Raw genomic sequence first — 24,988 nt, 5'->3', positions numbered from 1 at the left:
ACAATCGTATCTAAGACGCCTCATGGAGGCCCTAAAAGTTTAAAAAGAAAGTACTAATAAAAAGTATGTAAGTAAGTAAAGCATGTCTTCGGAGATCTTCTTATACTGTAAGGAGAGGTAGCAGTATTGTATAAAGGGGTCAATCCATATTTTACGTCTTGGAATGACCCTACTGCGTAGCTTCACAATAAATACGGCGCATCTATCTCGTTCATCACTAATATTTCGCTAATTTCTCAAGGCGGAACAGGGACACCTTTGGTGACATTTATCGCCTGTTTATGGGCCAACTTCGCTAAACTATTAGAACCATATGTGTACCATCTAAATGACGGTACACATACGGTACGGCTTGTTATGAAGGAAAATTCGGAAACGCTTGCCAAGAAACCAGCTCTCTCGATTTTACGAAATTAGTGAAAATAATAGATAATGGAGCCTTTAGCGCAAAATTTGACTCTCGCCATCACTAGAGTATCAATGCCAGAAAACCTAAAAAACGCAGTACGATTATGCTTGTTATAGTCTTAAAAATTTAATAGGCCCGTTTTGACATTTGTGCAAGACCATAGAATGTAACTTGGAACAAAACTGAAAGAAACAATAAAATAAAAATCAATTACATACAGTGTTTTAAAAAATACGTAATTTTTTTTTGGACGTTAAATAATATGAAAGAATATATCGCGAGTATTCTTTTTGCGCTTACTTTATAGTAGCATGCAATTTATAATTGTTGCGAAACGTTTCGAAAACAGTTACGTTCTCAGTCTTTTTTTTTTTTATTCTTGAGTTGTAACCATTTTTTTTTACTGAATATCGAAATTAAATATAGCTCATTCTTTGCAGTAATCTTTACTGCAAATAATGAATATAAAATATAAAATTTTGAATTGACGACACTGGGTTCTAAATAATAAGTCTGAGTTGATGTATCTGACCAAGCGGCACATGACTGAATCGTCCCCGCGCGCACTGCGCAGTTTTTCGTTCCCCATCTTGTAAAGTTGACTGTGGGCTCGTTTAAATTTGATATATATTGTTTACTATTACGTTAACTTTGGCTCTTCTACTTTGGACATTGATTTAAACATAGTGATTTGACTCGATTTTTGTGTTTGTTGTTATATAGTACGTACTCTGTTTCAACATGTTGAAAAGTGGACGTATAATCAACAGCCAGTCACGCGAATTGGTTGTGAAGTTAAAGGAATACTTTGAACGAACGAACACTTTACAATACATAATCATATCAATCAAGTACTGATACAAACTTGAATTGATTTATCGTGAGTATCGAGTCTTATGGTTCCATAACTAGTTACGTCGCGATGACAAATGTCAAAACGGGCCTTTTACTTTTTTACGACTATAATATTTTCAATTTTTTAAATATATAACTATTTTCGGCCGCATCCATATATAGACACAGTAAATATAAACTTTATGCTAAAGTATATTTTCTGTGGTTTGGATGAGCGACGCGCTGTACTCCGCTTTGGGCAACTTTGTCGTTATGGAAGACGTTTAAGCAACAGTTACCTACGTGGGTAACTAAGTAGGTACTACTTTAACGGTAAACACTTTTGTGTTCACAGCATACTTGGGTTTTCGAGATCAGTTTTAAAAAGTTTTGGCCCATAACTCGCGGATTATGGGCTAATGATGAGGGGAACAAAAAAATTGACAAAAAATATGTATGGACATCGGTATGTATGAACATATACTTCGTATACCTTTTTATATAGAAGCAAGGTCAGTACCAGTAGTTTCTACATTTTACTTGGCACCGACTTAAAAATTTTGTAGGAAATATTTATTTCTTGCTTTTTAGTTGTATAACAAAGTCAGTCCGTTTTTTGCAAAAAAAAAATTTTTTACGCTTTTGGGTAGGATTGCAATTAATAATATCTAAGTAATAATAATACAAACAAAACATAAGTGCATCATTTAGGTTTCTATCTATGGAGACGTACTTTCGTAACCATGCAATGTTAGTATAATGATTGTTGGTATTTTAGTGATTTATACAGTTTACTGTAAACCTAAATCGTCTGCAAAAATTATTAAAAGTAATTTATAAGCGTACTACCATATTGGGTGATTAAGTGTAAATAATAACTATATTTTTATCGTAAAGTTACGTCACTACAAAACTACATTCAATCACGATCTGTCAAAAACGCATTATTTCATCGCCTGAACTATAGAGTCATTGTTGACACGGTATCTGATTAATTGATACAGAGTGATGTAGTGGTACTTATTTTACCATTTTGATTTTCATGCAATCACGTACCAAATAATTACACTTCACGGCATATATTTTTTACGCAATGCGCAAAAGGTTATTGTAAGCGATTTACGAATATTGATCGTCGTCACGCCGCTTCTCCTCCTCAGCGTAAAACTTCTGCGTATTAACTAGGGTGTGCTTCGCTAATGTGCAGAGAGTGAACATGCTATGCTGTCTTTTGTTATTTAAATAAACTGAGCTCGCTGATTTTATTGAACATGACGATAAATTTAAAAAGACCAATAACGTTAGACAAATCTTGACATCGGTTGTTCACTTTGTGAAGAAAAAACCCTGGGTAAACGTAAGGCAGAATTATTGAAGAATGCCAATCTGCCTTGGCTGTTCCGGGTCTAATAATACCAAAGTTGAGTTGTAAATTACAATAGGTTAAAAAAAACCAAAGCTGTTCTTATAAATTACCATTGATTGATGACCTCATATTTTTTTCTAGACACAGTAGTCTAGTTGAGCACTATTGCTCTTCGAGCCGGATGTTGGCAATTTTGTTTTCGTAGAGAGTTCGTAAAAACTGCTTGTTCGTAATCAATGCTTTTAGGTTGGAAAAAATAACAAAAAGGTATATGCCTATTGAATTGTAAAACGCTCTCGTGACTTTGTAACTTCTTAGTGGATTCAAGTCTGGAGCATTTCTTAAAGATGTCTCTCTTTATATTGATGATTGAATAATCAATTCAAATAGCCTTGCCAAATAACTTTTGGAACTAGGTGTTGAGGTTCTTCGTGTCTGCGGGTTTTGGAAGCACCTGTCTCACGAGAAAAGGCTTGGAAAGGCGCTTGTATTCAAATAAATAATTTGTAGTCATCTTAATATCCATGACACAAGCTAGGCTTACTTTGGAGCTAGATTGCGATGTGTTTGATTTATATATTTATTTTATACTAGACGAAAACACAAACAAACTCTTCGGCTTTATATATTAGTATAAGTTATAAGGTATTATTTACTCTATATAAAAGCTAGATATAATCTACGCCATTTCTATTTTGAAAATTCTATGATTGTTAATTGTTATTATCAGTGTAACGTGTAAAAAAGTAGCAGTTTTTAAAACATGCATTCTGTACGCGTTGTACCACTATTTCAGTTTTCTTAAGTAGCTTATTTACTATAAGTTATTCACGTAAGGTTTTCTTGATATAAAAATGTCATGCCTAATAATAACTTAAATTACCTTTTAATTTAATGTGCGTTAATGTTGCTCATAATTTTCCTCTTAAATCATATAACGTTCAGGAAATTTATGATTGGTTCTATAAACAACTTAATCTAGCTGCAGAAAAAAGTATACCTGTTATCAAATACTGCACAGATCCCCATCAAAGTTGCCTTCTTTATTACTTTCACTGGGATGCTATCCCAACTTGCAGCAACGTTTTCATCAAGAGAGGTTATTATTTTACGTATTTCATACTCATCAGTAAGTGGGAGGGATAATGAATAGTAAGTGTTTGTTTGGCTAGCTATGGTCTTTGTTAATAATTTATATTCAAGGTTATACTTTATGAGAATGTCATTAGCCAATTCAGAACCCACATTCGAAAAATAAGAGTTAACAGCATTGACAGAAAGAATCCTGTGGAAGATTTTTTACAGTGAGAAGTGCCGTTGTTTCTTCTTTTGAGTTTGTAAATCGACAAATGTCTTTTATAGTATTCAACGTGTGCCTGAAATTTTTGTGGTATTTTTTTAAGAGCTCTCTGTAATATTTACGTTTCAATGATTTCAGTAAATTATTACACGCATTCCTATAGTTTTTGTATGTGATTTGTAGTTCCCTATCTTTCTCCATTCATTTGATATTAACACTATCATAATCTATTTTTTTAGAGGTTCTAGTAATGGTATTTTGTGTTTGAATGTTTTTATCCAATTTGAGTTTTAAAATAACAGTGTCATGGTCTGTGATATCAGTTTTACATACCAAAATCAACGGTTTGAACTGTAAGTTTGTTTTGAGTAATATATGGTCTAAACAAGTGTCAAAACGTGTAGGATGGTTATGTGCGGCTAGCAGGCCATGTGTAGCGGATATATTTAGATAATCAGTAGAAGAGCAAGTATCTTCAGGAGGAACAATATTAATATTTATGTCTCCAGCGCTAATTTTATCACTGTGATTTTTAATTTGTTTTAAAAATTGGTCGAGGGAATTAACAAAATTGTCAACTTTTTAAATGCGCAAGGTCTGTAGACTCCAATTAATGTTAAATTAGCATAAATCTGAATTGCCAGACAGTTTGCTTCTTGAATTGGGGGTTCATAAACACGAATGGGACTTATGTTGGTTTTAATATATCACCACTCCATCATTTTGATTAAAATTTGATGTTGTAAAGTATTTCTGATAACCGTTTATATTGGGAATATCAGTCCCGTTCGTGTCTTTAGATAACCAACATTCGGTCATTATAAGAACATCAATGTCATATGTCACAATTCTTTGAAAATGCAAAAGTTGTCAATATTTTTATGAATACTCCTTATATTTTGTGTAATAACAGTTAAGCATCTGCCTTTCATTTGATTCAATAGATTAGCACACATTTCAGCCTCTTCAACCAAGTAAGTATTTGCAATATTGATTGAATCAATATCGCAAGCTAAATCCGTAAAGTTTGTCATTTCTGAATATTTTATATTTAGAAGGTACGTAACGTACGTACCTTACACAACAAAATTTATAATATGGTTGAAGAGGGTGATTGGGTAATCGGTATAGAGTAACATTCGATATTTTGGGGTATTGAGAACACTTATTCATACGTATGCATGATATTAATTTGATAGAGTAATTAGCAGTATAGAAGTTATGTGTGTCATTGTCGAGAAAAATAAAGATAAATTGTAGTAAAAACAAAAATAATGCAATAAAAAAAGTATCATATAGTCATTATCTAAACAGAAGGGTATCAAGAACATTAATGTTGTTGATAAAAAAAGCCTTGTGGTTAGGGTCTTTCTTAAGATAAACTTTACCGTCTTTTATCCAACAGAATTGGTATTGATGGGATTTGGCAAATGCTCGTGAATGAAAGAAAACATTTTTTGCATGTGGATTCAAATAATCACTTACATATATAATGCTATTGTCTCCTTTAAAACCCAGGTGTTCTGCATTAAGTTTGCACCCCGGATTGGCTTCTATCATCACAACGAAAGAACTTGACGATGACGATGCTGCTTTCCTTTTTTCTGTTAGTCACCCGGTAGGCTGAGCGGATCTGAATGTCATCTAATCCTACCACCTTGCACAGCATTTTAATTGGCTCGTCTAATTTTTCCCCCTCCTTGAACGGAATGTTTTTAATTTCTACAGACTTCATTCTTTTTAAACGCATAAGTTCTTCAATTTTTTCCTCTAGCCGTTGAATAGTCTTCATCTGCCCATCTTCGATTTTTGTAATTCGCTCATCTAGTTTCTTGATAGTGTCACCATAGGTGTTATTCAATTTTCCAGCTATCGTTAATCTATCCATGATTTGACTAAGCATCTTGCTGTTGCATTCTTTTATGTCTTGCCTTATCGAGTCGAGTTTATCCTCCATATATTCTTTGAGACTTTTGATTATATCTTTGATTTCATCCTTCAAATCTTGGTGCTGGGTATCCCGGTGCCTTTTAATTATATTTTCTTGTCTAGGAGTTTCCATATTTTCTTCAGACATTTAGTAATGGTATATAAATGCGCACATATGCCACTTCCAGAAGACTAGTCAGCTATGTATTCAAGTGTAGGTTAGGTTACTTATAAGCAGGTACACGTTTGATCCGTGCGGTGTCAGATGTGCGTCTCTACTCTAACTATATTAGAACAGAAGGTATTTGAGGCACGGCTTCTGATAAAGCAAGCAGAATCAAAGGATTGGCATGAATTTTGTGATAGTTTAGACGAAAGTCTATCTATGACTGAGGTTTGGAGTAAGATGCAATGGGTAAAAGGGGTAAGAAGAGCTAAAAAGTGTATATCGAATGAGAAAAAACAAGAGTTATTACCGACTTTAACACCTGACTTTGTATCTTCAATCGAACCCGCATTTACATCTAAAAACGAAGTCTTAGAGTCGAACTTAACAATTCATGAACTGGATAATATTTTAAAAGCAAAGAATAGTACACCTGGAGTTGATGAAGTATCTTACTCAATGTTGTTAAACTTGCCACATGTGACAAAAATATATCTTTTAAAAATATTCAATTTAATATTAAACTCAAGTTATGTGCCAAGTCAATAGAGAGATATTCAAATATTAGCCATTCCTAAACTAGGTGGAAGCAGTGCTTATTTTAAATTAAGACCTATATCATTGATGTCATGTATTGCTTAAACTTTTCACAACATGATAAGTAAGAGACTCGAATGGTTTCTTGAAAGAAATCGCGCTTTCTCCTCGAGCACAATAGGTTTTAGAAAAGCTCAATCATGTATGAATAATCTAGCTCGGTTCATTACTCATGTACAAATCGGATTTACTAAAAATGTAGAAACTATTGCTTGCTTCGTGGATATAGAGGGAGCTTACAACAATGTTTTAACTGAAAGTCTGGTTAACATTTTGGATAAGTTAGGAGTTGGGTCTCTAATATGTAAATACTTATGGGCATTTCTGAATGAAAGACACTTAAAAATTAAAAGCGATGTAGATGATTCCTATTTTGAGCGATGGACAAATAAGTGCTCTCACCTCTTTTATTTAATGTAGCCACTCTGGAGATCTGTCAGTCAATTAAAAACGTTTTTTGAGTCAATATGCTGATGATATTGTTATGTATGCTAGTTGTAAGAAAATCCAAGATAGTGTAGTAGAGTTACAAACTGCAGTAGAATCATTAATTACTATATTGAACATATTGGGATTAGAGATCTCTAGTACTAAGTCAAAATTATGTATTTTCAGTAGAGGGCATAAAAGACATGACTGTGTTAATGTTAATATAAATAATTTAAATCTAGAGTTAGTTGATAGTTTTAGATATTTGGGTATTTGGTTGGATAGGTTACTTCGCTGGGGGAAACATATTAATGAAATATGTGCAAAAGCCGGAAATTTTTTACAGGTTCTTAAAGTTCTGGCAGGGTCTGGATGGGGGATACATCCCTTGCATTTACGTAGACTATATTTGACATTAAGAAGAAGTAGGATAGATTATGGCTCCTTTCTGTATAGTAACAGTGCTAATACCCACTTGTATAAGTAGTTAGATAATATTCAAAACCAGTCTATGAGGATCATTGGAGGATACATAAGATCAACCCCCATACACGTGATGGAAAGTGATCTTTGTATACTGCCGTTAATTATAAGGAGGACTTATCTTGCAACAAAATATTGTTTAAAATGTCAGTCTTGGTCTGATAGCAAAACCATTCAATGTATCTTAGATCTTAGTTTACTAATTGATAATAGTTACTGGTGTAACAAAAAGAAACCCTGGCTACCAGAAACATATTTAAAAACGAAGGACGAGAATATAATGTCCTCGAATTCTTTGGATATGTTTTGTTTGAATACGTGGGTCTCTAGTATTGGTATAAGTAATGTAGGTAAAAGCAATTTAGATTGTATGAAATATTAAAAAAAAAAAGTCTGATATAAGTATACTAAGACAGGAAACAATACGGGAAGTTCGAGGTAAATATACTGGATGGTATTCGTTATACACGGACGGTTCTAAAGATAAATTAAATGTTGGGTGTTCCTTTTATGATCCAAACTGTAACATAGGGAAAATGTTAAAGATTAATAGTAACGTTTCTATTATGACTGCTGAGCTCACTGCTATATTTTTAGCAATTTCCTATGCTGTAAATGTTACAGATAGAAATATTGTAATTTATTCAGATAGCAAAAGTGCTATTCTTTATATAATGGGTTGTGTTCGAGGAACAAGGGGTATATCAGTAGCGTATAAAATATTGAGGGTAATAAATTCCGTACAGTGTAAAGGAATTGATTTAAAAATGCAGTGGATTCCTTCGCACATTGGCTAAAAGAGCATTGTCCGAAGGAGATTATATTGAGGTTAAACCAAACTATTGCGAAATTTTAACACAATTCAAAAAGGAATGTTGCAAAAATTGGAAAGTGTATTTTGACGAACGGTCAAAAAGTAAAGGTATCTGGTATAAGAGCATACAATGCGAGCCTTCTCGTGTCCCGTGGTTCTGCGAGGTAAGATTGAAGCGCCAACAAGTTGTGATGGCATTGAGACTGCGTGCTGGACATGTTCCTCTAAACAAATATGGATATCTTATGAAAAGGGTCAGTTCACCTAAGTGTGAAATTTTTAATATAGACGAAGATGTCTTGCATTTGTTAGGGGAGTGTGTTCGGAATAGGCCAATGAGGGACCAATTAATATGTAAATTTAAAATAAATCTTCATGATGTGGGGATTTGGCAAAGTATCCTGGCGGCACCTTATTCAGAGGTAGCCAGAATGCTATTAGATTTAATGTTAAGATAAGAGAAAGGAAGTATCATTTTTGTAAAGGGAACGATGGGGCTGACATTCTTATTGTTAAGAAAAGTCCCGAATAAATAAAGAATTAAAAAAAAAAAATGTTGCTCATATTTTGAGATAGTTATATGGCTTCTCAGTTTTTCATGTTCCGTAAGACTCCGCTGTCTTTCCGTATGCCTGTCTTTTCTGTCGGTTACCAGGTTGTATCTCATGATATGTCATAGTTAGAAAATTGAATTTTTCACAGATTTCATTTGTTATGCTACTAGCTCTTTTTCCTATAGATGGCTTAACAAATACCTTTATTTCAGGGTGATATATTACCAATGTGATCTCGATGAAAATCTAGCTTTCTCTAGGTTGATTACTTTTTAAGTTTATCCATTACATTACGGAAATCAAACGCGCGTAGGTACCTACTACCTTCGCTACGCGACGTGTACCTAATAAAGTGACAGGGGTCTCATGATTTTAATTTTGCATGTGATGTTAGAGCCGTATCTGATTTCTTTCAGTAAAAACTATGGCAGTGGTTTACTCCAAAACCATTAGGTTTTCGGTTTCACAGATAAGTCTCAGAGACAGTACAAAATGTACCTCTAAAGCCTGTAAAGTATTATATTTACACGTTGTATAAGAGTGTCAGGAACGGAAATTGTGAATTTGAGATTATATTGCACTACCCCATATGGGACAAATTTGTTTCTAAAAAATTGCTTTTCCGTAACAAAAGTATCCAATATTTTTTTGTAGATGGAAATCCATCTGTATAACAGAAATACTGTAAAGGCAAGAAATAGTAACAAAAGCTTTTTTTTTAAGGGGCGTTAGTACTAAAGAAACCAACAGACACACTTTTATAATATCAGTATGGATTTGTGGTACTTATACTACTGCATTTTTGCACTAAGTAATCTTCTGAACACATTATGCTATCTAGGTATATCAAATTTAAATGGAATAAAAAGACGCTTAAGTTAAACTGGCTCGTGCTTATTAACGAATAAAAAAAAAAGATCATAATTAAGAATCAAACGAACTAACCTGGTGATGTTTGATATCTAATTATACGAGCGTTTTGACCGAAGATGATTACTATTTACATGCAGCAGTATGCAATTTTATGCTGTCTTAATCACACATTTAAAGTTATTTAATATTTTTATATCGATAAATTAGTTGGAAATTTGACTTATTCTAACTTATTACCTATCTCCCACCACTATGCACCCCGCCATATTGAATCGGGTGGACAGTCATTTTTCAGAGCCCTATTTTTTCGATTGATCTAGGGATATATAAGAGGTGGGTGGGTCTGTAATGATCTTCGGTCAAAACGCTCGTATAATTAGATATCAAACATCACAAGGTAAGTTCGTTTGATTCTTAATTATACTTCGCATCTCTCCCGAAGATGATTACTATTTACATGCAGATGTTTAGAGCATCGAAAAAATACAACATTAGAGCAAGCATCAAATCATTTCATCATTTTTGACGGCCGATTGGCGCAGTGGGCAGCGACCCTGCTTTCTGAGTCCAAGGCCGTGGGTTCGATTCCCACAACTGGAAAATGTTTGTGTAATGAATATGAATGTTTTTCAGTGTCTGGGTGTTTATATGTATATTATAAGTATTTATGTATGTTATTCATAAAAATATTCATCAGTCACCTTAGTACCCATAACACAAGCTACGCTTACTTTGGGGCTAGATGGCGATGTGTGTATTGTCGTAATATATTTATATTTTATTTATTTATTTTTTGCTCTCAATTAATTGACGTATAAACAAAAGAGGTAGCTTAAGAAAACTTATCAAAGATGTATGGTTTTTTTTTTTTGCTATAAAAGAAATGGTAGACGCGTTACCTCAATACAAACATAATAATAATTTCGGCATTAAAATAATGCATCTACATAGTCAGTTTGATCTGTTGTTACTAGATCTTTATTATAGTACTTTAAGAAAACATTTGAGTCTTTAGTCCAGCCTGCTGCTTTCCTAATTATTTCTAGATTAACGCCTGCCTAAGCTATAACGTATAGGGTTATATCAATACCACTTTTTTGCAGAATTGATTTAACCCAATGTGATAAAGCTTGGGTGCCTATCTTTTTATGTGGTTTTTGATAACTGATAAAAAGAAAATCTTCTTGTAGACGTAGAGCATAAGTTCTATCTAGATACATTTTAAGGCACAGTGCTGGACAAATTTTTGGGTTTTCTCTTATATATGGTAATACAACTAATGGTTGGAAAGCATTTGGCTTTGATGTTTTTATCAGATCATCTATTTTAATTTTAATTTGATCTTCTTCAAATGAAATATTTTGAATTTTTATTAGACTGAATGTCTGCATTCTTTGGGCAGACGCTAATGCAATATAGCCACCATGATTTTAAATATGAATTATATTGATTTAGTGTTTTACTAGAGAAAGAGGCCATTACAATTTCTAGTGATATGATGGGAACTCCACGTTTCAGTAGCGACTGCCTGATAATTTCGCGGCCATCAGGGTCAGATCCACATGTAGAGGGTGATGCTCCCTGAAAGGGCAGATAAGCAAATTTTTATTAGGTTGAAAATAAGGAACTGCCGAAACCAGCAGATTAGTCCATATCGGATACCACGGTTGAGCGGGCCAGTATGGTACAACAACAATGATCTTTGTCTTGTCGCATTTAATTTTGTGTAAAACTTTAGAAATTAAGCTAAACGGTGGAAAGGCATAAAACTTTATGTTTTCCCATTTGAAAGTAAATGCGTCAATAATTTCAGAATTTGGATCTAATTTCCATGAGGCGTACCTCTAACATTTGTGATTTTGGTTACTGGCAAATAAATCAAATTTAGGGGTACCAAAATATTTTTTTTTATCTGACTAAACGCGTAATCAGCTAGTTCCCATTCAGTATCTAAATTAAATGTTCGACGAGATTCAAAATCTGCGACTATGTTCCTATTAGATTGAATATAAGATGCGAATATATGTAAATTGAGTTTCTCGCACCATTGCCATATGTCACGTGCTATTTTGTTCAGATGTGTAAACTGTATTCCACGCATTTTATTAATATACGCAATAGCTGTGGTATTATCGATCCTCATCAAAACATTGCAATTACTAAGTTGTGACGCAAAGATTTTGAGGCTTTAAAAGGCTGCAAGTAGTTAAAGAGTATTAATGTGCAGTGATAATTGTGAATTATCCCAGTTTCCATGAGCTGTCTCATCATTACAGGCTGCACCCCATCCTGAACGAGATGCATCGCTATACACTGTAATCGAATAGTCTTCGATTTGAAATGAACTACAGGCAGAGTCTATGTGATCTCTCCACCATATGAAATCATCTTTTAAATGTTCAGATAAGGTTACATACTTGTTATAATTATTAGAATAGTTGAGGGCTAAAAAATTTTCTCTTTCAAACATTTTTGTATAAACCCATCCATAGTCTACTGCGGGAGAATATGACCTACTTTTGACTTTATCTATTTGATAAGGAGCACTATGGAAGGGAATTTTATAACCTTTAATCCAGGACAAAATAGTATTATCATTCGTGATCTGCAACCATTCAGACAGAAAATACTGAATATTAAAATAATAAGTCTGTCGGCTGTAGGTTTATACGTCACTGCGTTGTGTACCTGTTGTGAAGGAATTAGCGTCGGCGACTTGACGCGTAGTATCTCGAGCGGTGAGTCGTCGGCGGAGGCGGCGCACGTCGGTAGTCGCGCGGCGGCTGCGGGTGCCGATGCTGGCCCGGGTACACTCGCGTCTCGGCAGCTGGTCCTCGCAGTGCCCCCCGTGCGTTTAAATTAACCGGGTTGCGAGCAGAGTAGATCGGTTGTGAGCGAAGCTGATTCGTTTTAGCGCTGTTAAATCTCAACTCTGATGCGGAAGTTGATATAGCTTTTGATGACTTTAAGTGTTCAGACAAATTTGAACCAAACAAATAGTTATCTATTTTTGTATTTTTAATTAAGTCTCTTTTTAGTTTGCTAATACAGTTGACAATTGCAAAGCGTCTAGGGAGGGATTCTCTGTAGTGAGTGTCGCATAGCAATCGCCCGGTGTCACTCAAAGTTTTTATAACTTCTTGAGAACTTTCTTTTTGAGCTAAGATCAAGTTCAGTGCTTTGCCGATGGCAGAGATACAGCTTGACATTTGATTTTGCTTTTGTTCACTATAAACATCCCCCTTAACGTTAATCTCGGATAATGCAGATTTTATTTCGGAGTTTAGAATAGGTGCTTTCATATATAAACAGTTTTCAGGTGGTAGGTATTGTTTTAGGAGATCAACTTTCTCTTCCTTAAGCAACCCGCTAGTCAAAATATGTTTCCATCATGAAGCTAAATCTTTGTGTATGTTTTCTCCAAAAGATTTGTCTTGTGTCGGGTCTGAGCCCAATAGTTGCAATATCTCTGGATCCAACTCGTCATTTTCCTCTATTAGCTAGCCTTCCATTGGTAGCTCAAATGGGACTTCGTCTGTTAAGACGACAAACCAATCAATTTGTACCATTTGAAAAACTCACACACGCTTTGCGTCGGAGCAGTTACAATAAAATAATATTATTTTATTATTTATATTTTTATCCACACACAATATAATGCCGGGATACAATTTCCACACACGTTTTACGTCGGGACAATACATAACAATTAAGGTTATGAAGGTTTATTTAGAGTTATTAACAAAAACAAAACAGTAGCGGGTAAGCAGGTAAAAAACTATTATTTTTGCTAACCTCCAATTTCTCGGTCACCAGCTATAGCTTCTGTTGTGGGTGATAACAAACTATATTGATTCGATGAGTCTTCAGACGATGATGATGATGAAATAATTATTTTTCTTCTTTTCACTAACTTTTTAAATATTCTATTTACTATATCACTTTCAGCTCGTTTTCTTTACCCCATTTCTTCGAACTTTGCGCAAATATGGATACGTGTGACTCGGACAACACAAAATTACTTAATGACTATCCACCCGATTCAATATGGCAGGGTGCATAGTGGTGGGAGATAGGTAATAAGTTAGAATAAGTCAAATTTCCAACTAATTTATCGATTTAAAAATATTAAATAACTTTAAATGTGTGATTAGGACAGCATAAACTTGCGTACTGCTGCATGTAAATAGTAATCATCTTCGGGAGAGATGCGAAGTATAATTCAAAATTCATTAATTGCATAAACTGTGTGCATATTTATTTATTTATACTCTTTATTTGCACACAAATAAAAATACAAAAAAAGAATAAAAGAAAACACAGACAGAAGAAGTATACAAAAGGCGGCCTTATCGCTTTGTAGCGATCTCTTCCAGGCAACCTTAGGATAAGGAAAACAAAAGGATAACATACTGCAGGTTGTGCATATTAAAAAAAAAAAATACATACTAATAACTACATACTAATACTTAAACTAGATTACACAAATAAAATAATACATAATAAATTAAATATTAAAAAATAAAAAATAATAATAAACTAATATATACTATAACATATCATAAATACATTAACACCAGTAAATACTATTACAAGTCGTCTTCAATGCAAACTATAGTGGTTTTTGACAGCTTTCTTAAAAATACAAAGTGTCTTAGACTGCCTTATGTCTATTGGGAGCGCATTCCATAGCGCTATAAACGGCTTGCACTGTAAACGAGTGCTCATAGAACTTAGTTCTATGAAAAGGCATACTCAGAGTCTGCGCGCGACACGATCTTAAATCAGATTGCACTCCCAGAAAAGTAAACTTCTCCTTAAGATGAGAAGGAGTTTTTAAATGAAATAAAACACAGTACAGAAGCGAAAGTACATGCAAATCCCGGCGACGGCGAATAGGGAGCCACTTGAGTTTTTGTCGAAATTCGGAAACGTGGTCATATTTGCGTAGGCCAAATATGAACCGAATAGCAAGATTTTGGAGACGCTCAAGTTTGTTAATCTGGTCTTCAGTCAAATTAAGAAAGCTTGCATCCGCATAATCGAGAATTGAGAGAAGGAGAGAATGGGCTATCATAACTTTGGTTGGGATTGGCAGAACAGCACGTAGGCGTCGCAATGAATGCATTGTCGCAAAAGTTTTCTTACTCAGCTCCTTAATATGCGTTGACCATGATAAATCCTGATCTATTTGAATGCCAAGATCTTTAACGGTGGCACTAAAAGGAATAGCGACACCATTATAAACAATAGAAGGGATGTTCTGCCAATCAACTTTTGAAATCATTCCCGGACTGCCAATAATTATTGATTGCGATTTTGCGGGGTTCACCTTCAGCCCATACTGCTTGCTCCATTCACAGATCAGTGAAAGATCAACATTAATAGCAGTAATAGCAGAGCCAAGATTTTCAAAAGTTGAGTGGCGATAAATCTGGACATCATCTGCATACATGTGATAGAGAGAAGCTATTTTTGAGTGATAGAATTAATGAATATGGCAAATAGTAAAGGAGATAACACGCCACCCTGAGGTACCCCGGCCGTAACATCACACCAAGATGAAACGGACTCATCAGTCCGAATGCGTTGTCGACGACCAATGAGGTAACTCCGAAACCAGTCTATCGCCGATGGAGATATGTTAATAGAGCGCAGAAGACTAAGCAAGATATCATAGTCAACGGTATTGAAAGCGTTACTAAAATCAAGCAGAGTCAGAACAGTAAGCTGCTTATTATCCATCGCCCACCGAATGTCATCGGTGACTTTGACCAATGCTGTAACCGTACTATGACCAGGACGAAATCCCGATTGCAAGGGACTAAGAAGATTATTTTTTTTAAGAAATAGGCATAACTGCTTGTAAACTAATTTTTCAAGGACTTTTGACAAGAAAGGTAAAATCGAAATGGGACGGAAATCTGAAAGAGAAACAGGTCTAGCCTTTTTAGGGAGAGGAATAATCTGAGCATTTTTCCACGCATCGGGAAATTTGCTACAACAGATTGAAAAATTCAGAATATGAGTTAAAATGGGAGAAATAACATCAAGAATAGGAATGATCATATTACGGCTAATGCAATCAGTACCGACAGCATTCGAGGCGATGGACATTATACTCTTCTTAACATCACATTCAGAGAAAGACTCGAAGTTAAAAGAGAGAAAGTTTGGAGTTGAGGGAGAAGAAAGAGTTCTAAGTGTATTTTCTTTATCGACACCATCAATTGTATCGGAGGTAGATAAATGTTTGTTCAGGAGTTCAATATCAATGTTAAAAGAAGTCTTATTAGATGATTTACCAACTCCAAGTGACTCGAGAAACTTCCATGTTTTAGCAGTGCTACCACTTTCGACTGACTTATGTATGTGGCGTCGTTGGGCATCTCTACACAATGTATTACAGCGATTCCGTAATTTATGGTACTTTAAACGGTTATCAACCGAGTTATTAACTTTGTATTTGTATTTTGCGGAGTTCTTTTTATTCATTGAGACTTTGATTTCATCCGACAACCACGGTGCTGGCAAGTGCTTCATCTTAATAGATCTTATCGGAGCATGCGTATCATAAAGCTGCGTTACAAGAGTATTAAATATCTCAACCTTCTGATCAATTAAGTCAACAGCTGTGATAGCATTCCAATCCAAGAGGCTGGCATCATTACAAAGGCGACTCTTGTCAATCCTTCCAAAGTTACGCTGCAGAAGTATTCTCGATTTTGCTTTATGAGGACGTATTTTGTAGGAAAGATATATCAATTCATGATAGGAAAATGCATCAGCAGGACACTGGCCGTGCTTAAAGACAAAGTCCGGAGAAGAAACCATTATAAGGTCAAGAAGAGAGGGAGTACAGCCAGGCGAGTAATGTGTTGCAGCAAGAGGCAGAACAGATAAATTACAGGATTCCACAACTGACATTAATTTCTTGCTACGAAAATCATCTTTAAGTAAACACGTGTTAAAATCACCCATAATAATAGAGTGGCTGTACAAGGGGACAAATTTTTCAAACATTGATTCTAATGAGCAAAAGTAATTAGAAACAGAGGGCGGGCAGTAAAAAACACCGAGAAGAATTTTGGTATGCGATAGGAGAACTTCCACTATTAAGTGCTCAGCCGCATCAGGTTGCGGGGGTTGTGAAGACAAGCTAACTATAGAGAAAGGAATATGAGAACGCAAGTAGATCGCTATTCCACCACCTCCTTTACCAACCCGGTCATTGCGGATGAGCCGAAAACCTGGCAGCGAGTATGATGTTGAAGGTAAACACGTTTTTAGCCAGGACTCAGACACAAGAATGGCGGAATGACAAATTACGGGAATCAAAAGATGCAAGCATATCAGGATAGTGAGCCGGAATGCTTTGAGCATTAATATGAATGACATTAAAGGTTTTCAGGCAATCTGAGAAACAAGAATCAATGGTTACATCAAGCGGAAGGAAAGATGTACTGTGAAAACTATCATCACTAGAAGACAAAGACTGAAAACAATCACTATCTACACCGTTTGACGACATATAATAAATAATAAATAATAATAATAATAATAATATATAATATATTATTTAATAATTACAATCTAATTATAGGTACCGAAGAAAAAGATTAAAAAAGAAAAAAAATTAGGTATCTCAAATATTTTCCTAATCCGCCAGCTGCTAACAAAAACACTATAAAAATAACAGAGAAACACACACAATATTACACAGTAAGTAACAAAATATCGAAAATAATTGACAACAAAAAAAAAGCAACTAAAAATAAAAAATAAAAAAAATAAAATTAAGTATAAGTGTGCTGCAAGCCTTATATTGAATAAATATGAAAAATTTCTAAACGAGATGTCGAATGTCAAAAGTGATACCTCGGTTGTCAGTATCAATTGTCAATGTCAACAAACCTAAGATGTCAAACTAAATATTATTAAAATTGTAAACACATTGATTAGGATTGAACGTTTTTTGATCAAAGATAACAAGTAGAACTGAACTACAAGATTGGCAGTAATAAAATACTTTTATAGCAATAAAATACTTACAGCACACTGAAAAGAAAGTTACAAACGGAAACCAACTGCAATAGTCTTATGAGCTAAAAAAGGCTAACAGTTTGCCATTCAGGCGTGCAATAGTGAGCTTACAAATAGTTGCATCGCATTTTAGTTTTCACGTCTTCTAAAACTTTGAAGCTAAATGCAATAAAATGAAATCTATTTTTTTGTGTATTTGCAAGTGAAAAATACGTTTGTGAAATCTACAAGTTTTAAAAATGTTGCATACCTATGTTTCAAATAAATGGGCTTAAATTTAAAATGAGTGCACGGATTTTTTCATATAGCTGGTAAAGTAATATTACCAAAAAACTGGATGGATGAAATTTTATTGCGCGCAGGTGTCGAGATCTTCATTGAAATAAAAACAAAAAACATGAACTCGCTCTCTTCAAAACATGTTTCATTGAAATTCGTTACGATTTGTTGAAAAAATAGAGTAACATGGAAGAAAATTGAAATTCGTACAGTTGTTTACGTTTAAACCGAAATTTTCTTTATCAATAAATACCTACACTAGTAATTGTGTAATAACAGCGTTGTTTAAGCGTTCAAATAAATGGATGTATTTGAAAGCAGTTTTTTGAATTAAGTATATATGCACCTACTTCTGAATAATTTTTATCCGAATTCCAAAGATAAAAAGTTATATATTATATGCATTTTGTATGTTTGTGTATTTGTCAAGCTACGGCCTAAACAATATTAAAAAATGATGTATCTTTCGTTCCTTCTGTTATAATGAGTCACTCATTTATTTTCTTAGTCACGGGCGATATTCTAAGCGTGTTTCAAGATTTTGATACATATGATTGAGATGTGATCATTAGAGTCTGTAACAAGCTATCAGTTTTCCCTTTCCAAACAGCCTTTATTAAACCCTTTTTTTATTTGGGAGAAGAATTTCTAGATTGCAATTAGACCGCATTTGCTAATATCAATAATAAAATATTTCATTACTTTTGCTATGTGGGAATTTTGAAACGAATTGATTGCAATAATGTTTATCTATCTATCAATATATTCCGACGAGCTCTAAGCTCAAAATAAATGCAGATGCTGATGAATTACTCGTATAATCAACTTTAAAACACGACTCATTCTATTATGTGACGAAGACCTATCGTTATAATCATAATAATGTTTAAGCCTAGATACCAATACAACGCCTTTAAAAATTATCACTTCTTAAATTGAGTTTGTCCGAGTTATACAATTCCACTTTAAATTTAGTATGGCGCCTAACAAACGAGGAAGAATATGGTCGGTGTTCAATACTAATATCTACAATTTTATTGGCTGTTCGGGGTTACGGGACTATGTATTTTTTTGCATACAAAAAAATACGTACTATGTATTTTTTCTAAAAATTTGGAAAACCACCAGTGTAGATAAATGCAGCGTTTTAATATAAACAAATGAAGACAATTTGAAAGTAAATAAAAAATAACTTCTATTGGTAAAGAAATAGACTGCAGACACTTATCGTTTTCATCCTGTATCAAATAGACTGTACATTAATCACCAAGGCAAACTAAAAATGATTGGTTAAATAGTGCTTTCCTATTTACAGAATTCGTTGTGGAAAAGGGTATCACTATTTCTAGAGCTGTAAATTTAATTTTGAATTATTTTCTTTTGTGTAAAACGGATTTGCTCTGTACTTATTTACCTACTAAGTGTTCGCACAAAAGTTTTGTTTGTAGAGTTATGTGCAATGCTCAAAAAGCTGTCAAGCGCTAACGATCACGTATAAATTAATTATATATAGTCGCGTCAGTTATACTTGGCAACTTTTTAATCGTCTTACCGTTCCCGTAATATTATAAGTGTATCCTATTAAAAGTTTTCTAGACAATATTTAAAATAAGTTTAGTTTACTAGAGTAGGGAAATGAGCAGTTTTTAATTCAGCTAATCGAATTCATTTCGCAATTGGAATATTTTTACGCAAAGTTGAATGATCGAAACAGTTATAGGTATACACCGGCGCAGCGCCGCTACAACCGTCTCGCATTTGCTGTAGGATCTTTCTAAACACATCATCATTATTCGCTATTGTGATCGAATCGGAACAATGATAGATTTCAGCGCCAGCTAGTGCTTTCGCACTGATGTATAATTTTACTTAATGAAACGTTCTTTATTACATTTTTTATCATCAATGAATATTATTACATATTGGAAACACGAACTGGGTTATATAGTATATAGTAAGACGAAAAAGGCCACCGTGTTTTAATAAATAAAATTAATGTAAGCGGCGAGCGACATTTAACTCACCTCCATAGTTTGGTCTGACTCTCTTGTCGTAGCTTACACTAAGTGAATCCAGTATCGCGGAGATGTTGACATCTCCGAACATGCCTCCTCGCCCGGTACCCCTGTAGATAAAAGAGAAAAAAAATTATTATATGGTTACTGATTCAACGAAAAATCAGACCAGATGGTTTGGTAAAACATAAGTAATTTTAAACAAAAAGTCGATATAAACAGTCGACTAACTAGAAACGGACATAAATTAGTGATATCTGCATATCGTCTGAGAAAAGTACAGAAATCCTTTGTGTTGATGGGTATATGCTTTTATAACATGATACCGAAGGTAATATTAGATCTACCTTTACCTAAGTTTAAACAATATATTAAAACACATTTAACAAATCGTGGTTACTACACGATTGATGAATTCCTTAACGACAAGGCTGCTTGGAAGCAGGCCACTCCGCTCTCATCTCTCACAAAACAGAAAAATTCTAAAGATTGTTAAACTTTAAAATTATGTTAGAAAAGAGCAATCTGCTGAGTTTCTTGCCTGCTCTTCTCAGTGGAATCTGCCTTCCGAACCGGTGGTAGAGTCACTACAAACAGACTGACTCCTGGACCTCTGCAAGGTGTGGACGTGTTAATCATTTAATAAATTTATATTTTTATTCATTAATTCAAAAATAATTTAATTAAGAATAACATTCAAAATTCAAAATTCAAAATTCATTTATTTCAAGTAGGCCTAATATAAGCACTTTTGAAACGTCAAGTCTGTCTGTTTGTATTGACTCTACCACCGGTTCGGAAGGTAGATTCTACCGAGAAGAAGCCGGTAAGAAACTCAGCAGTTGCTCTTTTCCAACATCAATAATTTACATTTTACATTTTAACATTCATTTTTCTATCTTGTGAGAGCTGAAAGCGGAGCCGGATGTTTCCAAGCAACCTTGTCATTAAGAAATTCATCAATTGTATAGTAACCTCGCTGTAATAAATGTGTTTTAACAAATGACCCTAGTACTTGTTCTAGTACTATAATTAATTCAAATAGTTATTTAAACTAGACAACGGGGAAGCTCTGTAATATGAACATTGTACATCTAGCTTCACCAGTAAAGAATTAGAAATAGAACTGTTTGTTGAAAAATTCAATATACACATATTGTGTGTAACTGAGCATTGGCTCACTGGAGCACAAATAGCAGTTAACATCAATAACTTCAAAATGGAAAGTGTGTTCTTCAGAAAGACTGCTATTCATGGTGGATCCTTAATTTTTGTACGCAATAATATAACTTGTAAGGAGCGAAAAGATATAGTTAGTCTTTCTGTGGAGCGCATAATTGAACTGTCTTGTGTGGAGCTGGAGCGTTTTATAGTAGTGTGTGTGTACCATCCCCCCTCAGGTGATTTCAACCAATTCGAGGATGTAATGGAAGATGTGCTTAAGCGATTGTGTATGTCTACTAAAAATGTAATAGTATGCGGGGATTTCAATGTTGATATTTTATTACATAATACTACTACGGCTAGGTTGTTAAACTTATTAAAATGCTCCAATCTGAATAATGTTTTCGATGAACCTACTAGAATCACAGCAACTTCAGCATCTTGTTTAGATAATATTTTTTTTAACTATGATATCTTAGGTAAATCGATATTAAACAATTTAAGGTCAGATCATTGTGGCCAACAAATTACTGTTGTTGGTACAAATAGAAATAAAAATATTGCTAAGTGCAGGCCGATAACTCAGAGTAAACTGACGCGATTTAAAGGTGAAATATCAGCCAAAATTCCTGCTCTCTTTTTTGAAAACTGTCATCCCGACAATCTTGATCGTACGCTCTTCAATGAAATAGAAAATGCATTTAATAAAGTATTTAATATTAAATACATAGATTTTAATAAAAAAATGAGGTTTAGTGATTGGGCGGCTATAGGCATTTACAAAAGCAGGGATAAGTTGTATGAGCTATATGATGAAAAACAATACAATCAGACTCCAACTTACCTTGAATATGTAAAAAGTTACTCCAAAACATTTAAAAATGTTTGTAGCTATATTGATGCATCGGATATCATTAAAAACTTCATGTACATGTACAATGTTCATATTACAGAGCTTCCCCGTTGTCTAGTTTAAATAACTATTTGAATTAATTATAGTACTAGAACAAGTACTAGGGTCATTTGCTAAAACACATTTATTACAGCGAGGTTACTATACAATTGATGAATTTCTTAATGACAAGGTTGCTTGGAAGCATCCGGCTCCGCTTTCAGCTCTCACAAGATAGAAAAATGAATGCACATCTTCCATTACATCCTCGAATTGGTTGAAATCACCTGAGGGGGGATGGTACACACACACTACTATAAAACGCTCCAGCTCCACACAAGACAGTTCAATTATGCGCTCCACAGAAAGACTAACTATATCTTTTCGCTCCTTACAAGTTATATTATTGCGTACAAAAATTAAGGATCCACCATGAATAGCAGTCTTTCTGAAGAACACACTTTCCTTTTTGAAGTTATTGATGTTAACTGCTATTTGTGCTCCAGTGAGCCAATGCTCAGTTACACACAATATGTGTATATTGACTTTTTCAACAAACAGTTCTATTTCTAATTCTTTACTGGTGAAGCTAGATGTACAATGTTCATATTACAGAGCTTCCCCGTTGTCTAGTTTAAATAACTATTTGAATTAATTATAGTACTAGAACAAGTACTAGGGTCATTTGTTAAAACACATTTATTACAGCGAGGTTACTATACAATTGATGAATTTCTTAATGACAAGGTTGCTTGGAAACATCCGGCTCCGCTTTCAGCTCTCACAAGATAGAAAAATGAATGTTAAAATGTAAAATGTAAATTATTGATGTTGGAAAAGAGCAACTGCTGAGTTTCTTACCGGCTTCTTCTCGGTAGAATCTACCTTCCGAACCGGTGGTAGAGTCAATACAAACAGACAGACTTGACGTTTCAAAAGTGCTTATATTAGGCCAACTTGAAATAAATGAATTTTGAATTTTGAATTTTGAATGTTATTCTTAATTAAATTATTTTTGAATTAATGAATAAAAATATAAATTTATTAAATGATTAACACGTCCACACCTTGCAGAGGTCCAGGAGTCAGTCTGTTTGTAGTGACTCTACCACCGGTTCGGAAGGCAGATTCCACTGAGAAGAGCAGGCAAGAAACTCAGCAGATTGCTCTTTTCTAACATAATTTTAAAGTTTAACAATCTTTAGAATTTTTCTGTTTTGTGAGAGATGAGAGCGGAGTGGCCTGCTTCCAAGCAGCCTTGTCGTTAAGGAATTCATCAATCGTGTAGTAACCACGATTTGTTAAATGTGTTTTAATATATTGTTTAAACTTAGGTAAAGGTAGATCTAATATTACCTTCGGTATCATGTTATAAAAGCATATACCCATCAACACAAAGGATTTCTGTACTTTTCTCAGACGATATGCAGATATCACTAATTTATGTCCGTTTCTAGTTAGTCGATATTTGATAACCACTTACCACTTGTTGTTGTAATAATGGTTTCCCAATTTATTTCAAATACCTAATCTTTTGTGTCAACTTTAGCTTTAAACTATGTAGAACTGTTTACTAACTTTACCGTTAGCTGGATTAAGCCAACACCTACAATGGATCTTCTTGTAATGTTGTATTAGCCTAATATTGCATGTTGGCACTACTACAGGTCGTGTCATAATTATTCGGTAATAAGATCAAGAAATGCTGCGGCGTAAAGTATAGTCACAGTAGTGAGTAGTTCTAGTATATGTGAAGATTTACCTCTAACTCGATAACCTCTAACCTTGATCTTTATCAAGAATTATCGAATAAGAATCATATTAAGATAAAGGAGTATATTTTATTAATTAGGGATAATAAGTTTGTAGGTTTACATTTTGACCCTATTTTCCTTACTCGTATACAAATATAGTAATTGAAGACATAAATTATTAAAGCTCTTCAGGATGTAGTTCAAAAATAACTTACTCATATTAAATTTTGTAAAGAGAATTCCCGTCGTAACGTATGTCAGTATTTTTTTTAATTCTGTTGGATATCGTTATCGTGTAGTGTATCGTGTGTTATGTAGTAGGTATTTATTTAATTTGCCAGGTTGCAAAGAGAATTCATAGCAGAATTATTTATATAAGTACTTTGTACTATTTATTTTTGAGTACTGAAGATACAAATAAAACACAAGTACTTATTTACAAAAAAACTCTTGATCTAATTTTTTTTTTTTTTTTTTTTATTGGATCATTAAACTGGTAACAACCAATGACGTTATCATGAGAATAACATAAATACAAGACAAAGACAGGAGATTGAAACCTTCTAGAAATGACCACAGCATGCTTAATTTAGATAATCTAAAAGCTAATCAAATAAAGCAAAATTTAAAACTTAATACCTGCAATACTATACAATGAATAGTGATGATATAAAATTAAAACGGAAAATAAATTAATTTAAGTTATGTAACTAAATGTTTGACATGTTTTTTGAATGAGGTCAAAGAACTACTAAAAATGTCACAGTTATTTCTGTAAGCATTTAAAAGTGAGCAAATTCGAAAGACAGGCGCATGTTGTCCTGCCTTGGTCCGACAAAAAGGTACTTCAACTTCAACTTCAACTTTTGTTTATGGCAACCGGGTCACTTTTAAGATAGCGACCATTACTGCCAATGACTCCTGAAAATAGCACAGTATATTATGGTGAGATTGATCGGTTATAAAAATGAACCCGTACGGACTCTACAGAGTGGTTTTGATGTGCACGATGGGAAAAACAACACAAGACATATAAACATCACAAAACAGTACAAAACATACAGGTTACATCTATAAACACAGACTA

At 34.0% G+C, this 24,988-nt stretch overlaps 1 protein-coding gene across 2 annotated transcripts in view; it reads right to left on the bottom strand.

Moving 5' to 3' along the window:
• LOC120635896 (gamma-aminobutyric acid receptor subunit beta-like) overlaps positions 1–24,988 on the bottom strand; it is a 209,193-nt gene that overhangs the window by 17,786 nt on the left and 166,419 nt on the right. Inside the window, exon 2 of one of the 2 annotated variants that reach the window (XM_039907108.1) lies at positions 20,101–20,201. In XM_039907108.1, the coding sequence (XP_039763042.1) occupies positions 20,101–20,182 (82 nt within the window). In that variant the 5' untranslated portion in view covers positions 20,183–20,201. Of the gene's footprint in view, positions 1–20,100; positions 20,202–24,988 lie in introns of those variants that run through there. The other variant, XM_039907109.1, reaches the window with a different exon arrangement.

Source organism: Pararge aegeria, chromosome W (assembly GCF_905163445.1).
Source record: "Pararge aegeria chromosome W, ilParAegt1.1, whole genome shotgun sequence".
NCBI lineage: Eukaryota > Metazoa > Arthropoda > Insecta > Lepidoptera > Nymphalidae > Pararge > Pararge aegeria.
The sequence above is the reverse complement of the archived record's forward strand: the minus strand, read 5'-3'. Positions and strand labels throughout refer to the sequence as shown.